This window comes from Vigna umbellata, chromosome 4 (assembly GCF_029865625.1).
Source record: "Vigna umbellata cultivar VRB3 chromosome 4, Vumbellata_1.0, whole genome shotgun sequence".
Lineage (NCBI taxonomy): Eukaryota > Viridiplantae > Streptophyta > Magnoliopsida > Fabales > Fabaceae > Vigna > Vigna umbellata.
In genome coordinates this window covers 10,515,514-10,528,823 of record NC_142168.1, presented here as the reverse complement: position 1 = coordinate 10,528,823, position 13,310 = coordinate 10,515,514, and the positions used below count along the sequence as shown (strand labels likewise).

General features: G+C 32.2%; 2 protein-coding genes across 4 annotated transcripts; both read right to left on the bottom strand.

The window, feature by feature from the left end:
* Positions 1 to 541: 541 nt before the first annotated feature.
* LOC124825559 (phosphatidylinositol 3,4,5-trisphosphate 3-phosphatase and protein-tyrosine-phosphatase PTEN1) lies at positions 542 to 1,710 on the bottom strand. The gene is made up of 3 exons (XM_047298194.2): positions 1,638 to 1,710; positions 1,315 to 1,416; positions 542 to 972 (listed from the first exon to the last, which is right to left on the bottom strand). The coding sequence occupies exons 1-3, from the start codon at positions 1,704 to 1,706 to the stop codon at positions 820 to 822; spliced, it is 324 nt and encodes a 107-aa protein (XP_047154150.2). The 5' UTR covers positions 1,707 to 1,710; the 3' UTR covers positions 542 to 819.
* Positions 1,706 to 4,089, bottom strand: LOC148199213 (Tetratricopeptide repeat (TPR)-like superfamily protein). 3 transcript variants are annotated; one of them, XM_088111456.1, is made up of 3 exons: positions 2,229 to 4,089; positions 1,994 to 2,148; positions 1,706 to 1,874 (listed from the first exon to the last, which is right to left on the bottom strand). In XM_088111456.1, the coding sequence occupies exons 1-2, from the start codon at positions 3,909 to 3,911 to the stop codon at positions 2,017 to 2,019; spliced, it is 1,815 nt and encodes a 604-aa protein (XP_087967582.1). In that variant the 5' UTR covers positions 3,912 to 4,089; the 3' UTR covers positions 1,706 to 1,874; positions 1,994 to 2,016. The 3 variants fall into 3 exon arrangements, with proteins under 3 accessions (XP_087967582.1, XP_087967583.1, XP_087967581.1); XM_088111457.1 differs by having other exon boundaries at positions 2,017 to 2,148; XM_088111455.1 differs by having other exon boundaries at positions 1,994 to 4,089.
* Positions 4,090 to 13,310: the final 9,221 nt, after the last annotated feature.

Sequence of the window (13,310 nt, the reverse complement as noted above, 5' to 3'; positions counted from 1 at the left end):
TACTAACTATTTATGTTAAGTGTGCCAAAACTCCATCTATCTCTTCTGATTCTCTATTATAACAAATTTGAAAGGATCATTGAAAACAATTTGCATTTACCACCATGACTTTGAATTGGCATAGCTGTTTTCTCAGACTTTTGATTAACTAAAGAAACGAAGGTGGGGGGCGTGTTGACCATAATAATAATGCTGAGAAATGTCAATCAAACATCCTTTTTTGAACGCACTGGATATTTGTTTTACCATAAGAGAATCGCCCCACGAGGAAGAAACAGATGTACCAGAAAATCACTAAACTGCTAATTTTTTTATTAAGTGTCTAAAACTTGATAGAATTGCACTGAAAATATTTCCATGTTGGACTAAACTGTACTGAAAGTGTTTACTTTTGGTCCACCATCAGTAAAAAGAACTTTACACTATCATTAAAAGGTTGCTAAACCGTTATAAGAATGCTAATTTTTAAACTGTTGTCATCAAACCCTTGATGTATTTTTACACGAATGGATGATTCTTTAATTAGTTTAAACATTGAAACTAAATCCAACAAGAAAATTGGTGAAATTTTGCATTAAAAGGCTCTCAACCTCATCTTCAGCCAAATGCTACTCAATGACTAACATAATACAAAAATTACACTTACTCCCCATGCCTTTCGCCAATGAAAACATATACAGCAAGACAGTTGGAGGAATGAATGCACTTGCTACATGGCACTGTGAGGGACTCATGGTTGGGATCATTTTGCAGGAATACGTTACACAAGTTAATTGGATATGGACTTTCCATATTATGTAAAGATTTTTAGAAATAGTATTATAAAGAATCATCACTAGAGTGTTCATCATTGGATATATTTGATGACGAATATCCTGTATTAGCAGGACCAAACAATAATTCTATGCAGAAGTCAGGACCACATATTGAGCTTCCCTTCTTCCCAACTTTGTCCAACTCTTGTACTGTGAGCTACAAAAATACAAAAGGGAACACTGTCAACACCCTAGATTTTCTACTCAAGTGTACATGACATGCCGTATGAAGTTCATTTCATATTCACAGTTGTATTTCTAAAATAATATCCTGTAGTTAAAATCATGATAACCTAGTTCGTTTTGTCTACTCACTTATATTTCCTTGTTTACTAGCATAATACCAGTGTTTTATAGGCCTCACCTTGAAAAGATTTTGCATGACAAAGGACTTATTCTTGCTATTTTGGTTTTAATCAAATTTGAAGCTATAATTCCCTTCCATCTAAATATATCAGCATACAAAAAATACCAAGAATAAAGGATGCGATGAGATTACCTGTAGCAAGCTGTTCTTAATAAAAGCTGTATTAAAACAGCAGTAGAAAAGGCGACCACCTATCATTTTCTCATAGAATATGACACGTACATCTCCCCTTACCTGTCCAAATATTTAAAGTGAAATCAGAACATTTGCTGGTAGAAGTGAAAAGGGATATTAGTAAAAGAATTCCATTAGCAAAAACCAATACTTCTTGATGTTGTGCAGTTTCCTATTCTTTTTTCACAATTTGTAAAACATAAATGAGCAAAACCAATACAAGGGTGCTAGGAAAGAAACTGATTACAAAAGGACTAAATTCTTGGTCATTGATTACTTACTTGTATAGGTTTATCAAAGTAATGGTCCAAACATGACTTCTGGTATATAACAGGACTCTCTGTGTCCATTTGAACTACAATGCGAGGTTCTTCTGTTTCTGATTGCTTTCCATCACTATCATCTTCAAGAACAGATATATAATAGCGAGGGCTGTTGTTTCTCTGATACCCTTTCTTAATCTGTCTACAGCTGCTACGGTAAGCTTCCACTGGTGGACGATACACCTGATTAGGAATCTGTGAACAAAACCCATCTTGATGAGAATAAAAAACAACTCTTATATCTAATTCATTATTTAGGGATGTTCATACATCCTACAGATGTGTTGGGGAATAGTAATAATTAGCTCAATTACCAGTTTTACACAAGTATTCCAACCTAAATAATCATATACATGTCTTGAAGCATCAAATCAGCTGTGCTGTGCATGCTAATGCAACCAATGATTTCATTCGCCTCTATTGCTGTATCATTGGAACAGATCCAACCTGTTGGAGGTCTTCTACCAATCTGTCAATCATCCGATATATATAATCTGATTTAGGGTGTGACCGATCAAATACAGTAAATTCATGCACTTCTTCCTCTACCTCTATGAAACTAGCCCCTGAAGGCTTTTGACTTCCTGTATTCTTCATTTGTAACCTTACATTGGCCACATTCATCCAATCTCCTGCTTGAGCATAAATATTTGACAGAAGGGAGTAATTCCCAGCATCTGATGGCTCCAACTTAAACAGTTGTTCACACACGGCTCTTGCAAGATCTACATCATTATGCATACGACAAGCATTTAGAAGAGTGCCCAATATAATGGCATTTGGTTCCATAGGCATGCTGTGCAGAAGTGTGAAAGCTTCTTCTAGGTGTCCCCCACGTCCAAGAAGGTCCACCATGCAACCATAATGCTCAATTTCAGGAACGATCCCGTACATTTTCTCCATTGAATAAAAGCATTTGCGCCCTTCGTTAACAAGTCCTGCATGGGTGCAAGCACACAAGAGGCCAATAAATGTACATCTATCTGGCTCAAAACCTTCGTCTACCATCCTAGAGAAAAGCTCAAGCGCTTTCTTGCCATGTCCATGCAGGGCAAACCCCTGGATCATGGAATTCCAAGACACCAGATCTCTCTTCGCCATCATTCCACTAAAGACTTCAGACGCAGCATCCAAACAACCACACTTCGCGTACATATCAATAAACGCATTCAACACCTTACTGCTACATCTAAACCTCCACTTCTTCACAGACGCGTGAATTCTACTCCCCAACTCAAGCATTCCAGATTCAGCACAGGCAGCCAAAATACTAAACAAAAACCCATCATCAGGCCTCAACCCAGCCTCCTCCATTTTCCCATATAACTCGGTCGCCTCCCTCGCATTCCCCTTCTCAGCATACCCCGCTATTATCGTCGTCCAAAGCACCACATTCTTCCCCGGACACCTATCAAACAGCACCCTCGCCATATCCATGTCACCTGCCTTACTATACCCACAAACCATAGTCGACCATGAAACAACATTCCTCTCAGGCATTCTCTCAAACAGCTCAAACGCCTTCTCCATCTCCCCAGCCTTGGTGTACCCATCCAACATCGTGTTCCAACTAACCGTATCCCTTTCAGGCATTTCATCAAACAGCTTGCACGCACACTCCAATTCTCCAAATCGGACCAACCCACCAATCATGGAGTTCCAAGTGACCACATCCCTGTCCTCCATGACCAAAAACAAGCTCATGGCCGCATCAAGCCCGGAACTCCCGCACCTGGAATACGAATCAATGAGTGAATTGGGCACGAAAATATCTCCGTAGAGACCAAATTTTTCAACATGGGCATGAATCATTCGGACCAAGGGAAGCGAGGAAGAGTCGATACAAGCCTTAAGGAGAGAAGGGTAGGTAAAGTTATCAGGAAAGAGACCGCTTTTCTGCATTTGGAGGAAAGCGTTGAATGGTAGAGATGGGTGTGAGTGGTTATTGGCGTGAGCTCTGATGATGGAATTGTAGAGGTGGACATTGGGGTGGGGAAGCTGGTTGAAGACGTTGACGGCGGAAGTGAGGTGGCGGCAGAGGGAGAAGGCGGCGATGAGTTTGGGAGCGACGAAGAGGTCATGGTGTAGATTGGCTTTGAGAATTTGAGCAAAGATTTGGTTGACATGGTTGAGGTTGGTGCACTTGTGGAGGTGGCAGAGCTTCTCTTCCAGTAATCTCCGACGAGAAAACCATGTGGGCACTCTCCCTCCCATCGGAACTTGCATTTGCATAACCACTCAAGCACCGGAACTTGTGATCTCGGCTTGCGGCTTCGACTCCCCGCGGAGCTCGGCCTGATGTTCAACTGGAGGCAGTGGAGGATAATCAATATAAGAGTAGAAGAAAAGGTTAGATCTTTTGGGCATAAAGTGTTCTGGAATTAATATAAGGACCAATTGAATCGAGATGTTTATAAATTGCTGAAGAGCGTAGCTCCCTCCACGGCCTTCTCACGTTCTTTTATTTTCAAAACTATATTTCGGTTAAAAAGTTAAAAAAAAATTACTTTCAAAAATAGATAAAACTATTATATATTCGATTATACCTACTAATTATTATTCAAATTTAGTTCATTAATCTTTTAAATTTAAATGATAAAAATTCTTAAAGTAAGTAGAAGAAGATTGAATTGACATGAGATGGAATACAACTGCTGCGTCTAGAAAATATAAATGAGATGAAACTAGGTTTGAAAAATAAATTAAAAATTTATAATAAAAGAAAAAAATTTAACCTTTAATTTTTGGAAATAAAAAAATTTAAGAAGGTGTAAGGAGCACTGAAATGATTTAGATAGGCCCATTTGTGTTGACAAAGTCCACTTCCCAAATTCTTTTTGGACTTTCATTATGAATTCTAGTACATTTCAGAAATACAATTTTACCTTATAATTTAAAATTTTTATTTTAAATTCTAGACAATCCAGAAATGTTTTGACTGCACAATATAAAATAAACAATTTAGATTTTAGATTTTACTTTCAAAATACAAAATTATATTTTAGATTGTATGTTTCAAAATATAAAATAAAAAATACATTGTGGAATGTACAACCTAATGTGTATATACATTCTATAAACGAAATATAATTTGTTTTTATTTTAGAATATAAACTTCTGTTTTAGAATATACAACCCAATGTATCAATTTATATTTTAAAATATACAACCTAATATGTATAAATTTATATTTTTGACTAAATATTTAAAACACAAAATTAAATTTCTAATTATACATTATAAATAAATAAATAAAATACATTTTAAATTATATAATACGAATTACATGCAAAATTTAAAAATAAATTATTAATTATAGAATTCAAATATCTTTTGAAATAAACGTATACAATAATAAACACAGAAATAGTTAACCCCTTCATCCCACATTGTGTCAGAAACAAAATTCAAGGAAGAATGAAAGAAATGTGTGCATAGGAAGAAGGAAAAAAATAAAGTCAAAATGGGTCATTTTACCATCCCACCTCACGGATACAGATTGGAATTACATGGTACAGAAATAAATGACCTTCAGTTACTCATTACAGTGTGCAGAAAAATAAACAAATGACAAAATAGCATGCTAATGCAGTGATAGGATTAAAAAATTTATGTCATTTTTTATTTAGTCGTTTTTTTAGTACGATCATTTGTTTTAAATGTTTACTTTTATTTGAAACATTTTGTTTATATGTTCTCAGTTTTGCTTGCTATTTATTGATAAAAGTAGTATTTCTTTTTCTTACTTCATACTTCTAATAGTTTGATAATTATCAGTCTTAATGGATACTCTTAAGAAAACCATGTTTTTTTACTTTGCTTAATTTTCTACTCACAATAATTTATAGTTTTATTATTATTGTACCATACAGTCTAAGTATTAGATTTTCGATTTAGACTATCTATAAAGGTCGTCCACACAAATCGACTATCTAAGTCGTTCGTCTAGGTCGTGCTAGTATGATATAATAATATAGTCAAATTATTAGTGGTAATGACTCATTAAGTTCCTAATGCAGATTACTATATGATTGGACAATCATTAGACCAACAAAAGATAAAAACTCATTACACCTTACTGACTTAGCATCGAAGTGTCTTTGACAGAACCCACGCGGCTTGGACAAAAAAAAAAAAGAGCAAACAATATAACTTGAATGATGGAGGATCATTAGAGAGTTCATTCTGCCTTTATGAAAACTTTGAGTGGTTTAAGTAAAGAATCTCAATTTCATATCCAAAATAAATATTTATCGATCTTAATCCTAACTTATTAGTTAATTAAATGTTTGACTTAAGCCTTATTAATTTTTAAACCATATAGTATATTGATTTCTCTGAAATACGACGAGTTTTGAGAAAAAAATATTTTTTTGCATAATTATCATTAGGTATAAAATCTGTTATTATTTATTTCTTTTATTTTTAATAATAAAATAGTAATTTATTTAACCAATAATTGTCTTACACAAAATAAATAAATATATATATATATATATATATATATATATATATTATCTTAAATTATAAATAATTTAAAATGGATAGAACACGTTTTTTAAACGTCGAAATATTACTTGAGAGAAACAACTAAGTTTCGTAACTGTCAATTCTCATAAATCACTTTCATGTAGAAGGAAAGAAAAACGTTAATTAGTTAACTTTGTATAGGCATAATATATTAATACTATTGATGACTATTAGATAATAATATATCATCAGAGGAATAATTTACACAACACAATTTTAATTGTGTATGGATTTCTATATCTCAATGAAATCTTATGAAATTTTTGATTAACCAAGTTTGTTTTAAGAACAAATTTTGTTATGAATGTCAAAATATAATTTCATCACAAAATTATATATATATATATATATATATATATATATATATATATATATAAAAGTTTATGAAAACAAATTCGTCTAATATTTAATGTTATTTTTATTTAACTAGCAGTATATAGAATACTTATCTAATATATATATATATATATATATATATATATATATATATATATATATATATATATATATATATATATATATATATATATATAAAAGTTTATGAAAACAAATTCGTCTAATATTTAATGTTATTTTTATTTAACTAGCAGTATATAGAATACTTATCTAATATATATATTGTTATGCTTATATAATGTTTATGGATGATAATGTTCATTTCTGTTTATTTTATGTTTTTATTGTTATGAATAAATGAACTATTTTTTAATTTTTGTGGAAGTTTTTATGTGGAAAATTTTAATTTGTTTTATCAGTGATATATTGTGTGAAGGTTTGAAACAAAATGATCTTAAGGGGATAAATCTCTATCTATAGAATAAAATGTGCTCATGTTAGGAAACAAAAGACACAACCATTACTGCACACATTTTCTACTAATGAGAAACACATAATATCTATTCCTCCTAATCAGATCAAGGGAGTGCTCAGAAGAACTTTCACCAAACTTATTTCAACTTATCTTCTCATATTATAACAACTTAAAGCTGAAAATCCCTAACATCTACTGTACAACCAATACTATTTATGTTTAACTCAGCAGTCTTTTCAGTCAATATGCAGTATTAATAGTAAATAAGCTCACTGCCCTAAGTAAAAAAAAAGTAGATGAAAAGATAAAATAACTTCTATACAAAAAATAATAATAATTTGTATACACATATAACAACAAAATAAATATAACAACAAAATAAATATAAATACAAAATAAATTAAAAATATCAATAACTAAAAGCCTAATTTTATAGATATTTATCAAAATAATAATAAAAAATATTAAAATAAATTTATTAGTATCTTCGTTTCTTATATTATAATAAATAATTATAAATTCAGCATTTTAAATTCAATCCTTTTACTTTTAACGAGTTCTTAAAGACGAAAAGAACTTACAATTTTTCCGTCCAAAAACTACTTAAAAAAATGAAATGTAATAAAATTTTAAGATTAACGGTGTCTCCAGTTGAGAGGTAGGAGATGATGAATTTAATATAAATTACTGACAGAAGAAAAACAAATCACTTTATATATTCAAACAAATACATTTAAATTTTATTATATTTCTTATCTCTTTTATTTTCGTCCAATTTATCTTCACATTTCCTTCACACAAACAAATGAACAGTTTAATCTATCATTTAATGATATTTTAGTGTATGTTTTACAAACCAATTAAATTCACTACTGATATAAACCCAATATTAGATCAACCAACCATTTGAATCTGTTTTAAACAAATAAAAATAAAAAATATTTAAAAGTTAAATCTCATCAATAAAATCAATTTTCTCTTTTTTTATTAAATTATTTTAATAAAACAGTATCAGTCCTATTTTTCAATTATATAATTATTAGTTGAGAAAAACGAGACTGACCCACGAGTCTACGAAGTAGACCAACCTAGACTTATATAACCTAAACGTCTTAAGACAAAAAAAAAAAATAATATGTTGACAGTGAAAGTGTGGCATTTGGCAAGTTGGTTGGAAGCACGTTTTGCCAAATACATGTATTAGCAAGTGGCAGTGTCATGCCATTTCACCAACTAACCAAACTCAACTTGCTTTATACCAAACTATCTCACACTTTCATATTCATATACCTCAAACTACAACATTCTATAAAAACATTCTTAATCCACTCACTTCACTTCTCTACTTTTTATCAAACTCATTCTAAAAAAACTCTCAACTCTACTTTATTATTTTATTATTATAATGCATATAAGGATAACTAAAGTATGTGTAGATTAATACAAGTGATTTTCTATTTTAAAGGTAATTAATACCCACATTGAACACAACTCATCATCCAAATTTCAAGTATTCACATTAAGATTGGAAAAGAAAATTCACTAGAAAAGACTTTAGACGTATGTTATTTTGGATTTTTAACGTCTCATCTCTGTCCATCGTCTATATAGGTCAGACGTTTATATAGACGTCGAGCCTATATAGGTCAGACGTCTATATATATGTCGGGTCTGTATAGATTAGACATCTATATAGACGTCCGATCCATATAGGCCAGGCAATATGAGGTTGCTCCTGACTCTTGGTGATTTGAGTTTACAACTTTATATTTTAGTTGAAGAGAATGTATTGTACATTTTTTGTTGTATTAGATGATTTTAAATTGGAAGAGTGCAAAACACGAGAAATCGCCGCCGAAAAATGCCGCCTAAGGACACGAAAATAACTGCACCAAAACCCAACGAAAACGCATTTTAATCGGTTCAAATGAAAGATAATGCATCAAAGAGTGATGTAATCCGAGTAAAATTAATTTAAAACGGTGCAAAAGTGAGAAAACGAACTTGAAAAGCGTAACCCATAGAGAGAAAACGCGATAAAGATAATGAACAATGAGTGCGCGTAACGGTTGTCTCGCGTTTGCGGTGTTTTAATGCCGACATTTAGAAGTCCGTTCCCCCATAACAGACGTCTAAAGGACTCTAGAAGTCGGTTTCCCCCATAACATACGTCTAAATGGAGTCAAAAAGTGACTTTTTAAATTTCTGGACTGCGTATTTAGTCGTCGGTTCTCCCATAAAAGACGTCTAAATGGCTTTAGAAGTCAGAGTTGCGTGATCAAACGTCTCGATGGAGTCAAAAAATGACTTTTTAAATTTTCAGGCTGCGTATTTAGATGTCGGTTCCCACCATAACAGACATCGAAATGGCTTTAGAAATCGGAGTGGCAGAATCAGACGTCTAAATAGAGTCAAAAAGTGACTTTTTAAATTTCTAGGCTGAATATTTAGACGTCGGTTCCCCCAATAATAGATGTATAAAGGGCTTTAGAAGTCAGTTCCCCCATAACATACGTCTAAATAGAATAAAAAATATTTTTTTTTACTTTTTCGTTTAGTTTTGGCGTCTATTTGGGGAGCCGACGTATATGAGTATTTAGACGTCGGGACCCTCCATAGCCGACGTCTAAATAGTTGTTTAATTACGAAAAATGTCACCGATCATTTTTTACGTTGGATATTGGAGGGTCAGACGTTTAAAGGGTGACGTTAAAAGTCTTTTTGTGTACTAGTGATTTAAGTGCGAGTTTGAGTTTCATACAATATAAAAATATAAAGTTAAATAATATATAAAAAAGAATATTTATAAACTTAAATGTCTTGCATATTTAGATTGGATTTATGTGTGTTGTAAAATGTTAACAAAAATTACAAATAAAATATTTCAAAACATATAAATATATTGTTTTTAAAGATTTATTGTATGTTATGCAAACTTCCTAAAATATAATAGGAATTTCTAAAAAAAAAAGTAAGATATTAAAACTAGCAAAAACTTTAAAAATAATAAAAACATAAATCCAAAATATTATAAAAAATAAATAAAAACAAGAAGAGAATAAGCGAACTATTGATAGATTAAAAAGGTCAACTAGAATGTAAAATGAGTGACTTGCTAAGGAGCACTTTGTCCTCCCATTCATAGTGCATGATAATGAACTCAAATTTAATGTACCTTTAAAATTTAGGCCACTTGCTCCTTTATTCAGGACCCACTCTACTTCTTCCCTTTAGCTGGCATTGCTATTTATTGCTACTTTAGTTAGATTACTTCTTTATTGCCACTTTAGTTTATTGAATTCATATTTTATAGTTAAAGAAATGTAATTAATTTTACATGATAAAATTTGTGAACTATAGAAGTATATAACTTCCATTTTATATATAAATAGCACATTTCTTTTTCAGATAAAATACTTCCTTTTTAGCATGGGTTTGTTCTTCAACTTGATTTCATTTATTTATTTGATTTTGATTTGTGAATTTAAAGCAGACAATAATTTTGCAGAGCGTTGAATTGATGCATGGTTTACCATGCTCCACGTGCACATATCTATCAAACTAAACTATATTCCAGGTGCTTAGAACATTACTTCTTCTGCAAATTAAATTAATTGATTTTTATCCAAAATTAAGATATTCATTTAGTTTTACATTTTTAATCCGATTTAGTGAAAACAAATTAATTCAATCGTTTTGGGTGAAAAAACTATTTTAAAATATCTTTATACTGCATCAAACAGTGTTTCACCCAACATATATGTAAAAGACAATGATTTTATAAATATAGTTAAAAATTTCCAAAGACCATATGTTTCGACTGGATCCGGGTGGACCCTGTTAAAACATACGAAAGATCACGAACGGTGAAGGCTGTCGAACGAACGACACAGCTGCTACGGATTTGGCGGACGCCTTTTCTCCAGGACGCTTTCTCTCCAGCTGGTGCAGACCGGGCGGACGGTACAATGACGGACGAACGCTGTTGAAGACCGGACGGTCGAACGCGAACAATACCGGCTGGTGAACGCTTTCTCCGTCAATGCGGAGCGAGAGGCTGCTAACGGACGTCCTCCTTCTCCTGGCGCTGCTCCACGCTCTAAGTTGGACGGGCGTCCTTCCTCTACTGGCGCTGCTCCACACTCCTAGTTGGGGAGGGGCCGGATACCTGCTAAAGGCACTCCGACGCTCAAGTCAGTAATATGACAGAGCGTTATATAATGCATGCATGTGTTGCGTTCTAAGCAATCTGGCCAGAACTCATACCTGAGACCTTTATTTATACTGATTGTAATGGGCTTTTACCTTTTGGAGGCCTGGAAACGGCCCAATAATACCTTAATCTTCATTAAGGACTTTAATGTGCCATTTAGCTTTTAACAATGTTATCAACTGAGTGCGGATCGTTTGGGAAGGCGTTCAGTCTAGGGATGATTGGACGCTCGATCCTAATTGGTGGGCGGACGTCCAATCTTGGGTGGACGTCCGGTTCCCGAATGGGTGGACGCTCGTTAGACGCTCGGTCCGGACTCTTGGGCGGACGAGCCACCTTGGGTGGACGTCCTTGGACGGACGTCCGGTTCTTGAGGACGTTCGGTCCAGATTGTTTGGCGGACGTGCCACCTTGGGCGGACGTCCGGTTCTGGAATGTCTGGACGCTCGATCCAGATTATTGGGCGGACATGCCAACCTTGGGCGGACGTCCTAAATGATTGGTCGCTCGTTCGGTCCAGATTCTTGGGCGGACGTGCAACCTTTGGCGGTCGTCCGGTTTTGAGCGGACGACATTATATCAACCGTTCGCTCGGTCTATGCTGGGAGGACCTATCAGTACACCATACTTTTTATAGATGTATTTTAAAAATTACCACATTTTTTTTAAAACAATGATTATTTATAGCACACTTTTGAAAATGTTGCCTTCAAAGTATGTAACCAAAACAATAAAAATGTTGCCTCATATTTACACATAACATTTAATTAAGATAACATTACATAAAAATAGTTATAATTTTTTTACATGTATTTGTAAAAAGAATAGTATGTTAGGAGACACATATCATAATCAGTTATAAAAAGAAAGTAAATACATAATAAATAATTTATCAGGATTACTCTGGTATATCTTTGTTGACATTAATAAAAGTATTAAGAAAACTTTCTTATGCTACAATTTAAACCATTTAGGTAAAAATTTCAAGTTGTTTTGTTAAAGAGAACAAAATAAATTGAATTTAATAGATATATAGTTCAGTTGACAGTACCATATCATGTGGGGAATACCTAAACCTAGAGGAACAATGAACTTCAAATATCACCAAGTCCTGAATAGTAAATTTAAATCTAAGTTGAGAAATTCATTATTAAAAGTTATTTTAATATTAAGAATGTAATCCTAATAAATTAAACCTAAAAATATATTTCAATTTAAAAAAATCACTATAACATATAATATATATATTCGATGAGTCACGTATCAAACTATCAGTTATAATTTAGATTATCTAACAAATTATCAATGAACCTATTTGACTAGTGAGTGTCATAAATTAAGATTAATATTATCAATTTAAAAATAAAATATAATTACATACAATTAAGTCATAATTATGTCAATATTAATAAAAACTTATTTAAAATTTTTAAATAAAGATTTTAGATAAAATAACAAATTATGTATATTTACTGTCCCATTTATTACTAATTATAAAAAATTAAGGTAATTTTGACATTGAAATATTTTTTGCAAATATCCTTCCATAAGTTTGGATGAACGGTAACACTTAAACTTACAAAAAATATTTGAACTTTTGACAATACAATTAACATGACTATCTAACAGAAAGAGATATCATTTGCAGCAACCAAGTTACTAAATTCAGATTAATTAATAATAAAATTTAATTAAAATATTTGAATAGATAATATCAAACAAGTGGAATATTCTATTTGTACGTCGTGGAAAAAAGTGTGGAAAACTAAATTACTTTGAAGATTTTAACAAGATCTTTATGTAGAAGTGAAATAATATCTTTAGAAAGGGTTCATTTTGTCTGTGTTAAATGGGACCCTTCAATGAAGTTATGAATTTTATAGTTGAATATGTTGAAGGAAGGGTAACAGCATAAAGCAATATCTGTTTCAGAAATGTGAAAGCATGGTGTCCCACTCTGTTCATCATGCTCACACGTTAATATAACCAAAATTATTATCTGTTTTGTTCATTAAGAAAGAAAGAAAAATAATAATAAAAAAAGGTTTTTATTTTACTTTTTTTAAGGTCATGGTAA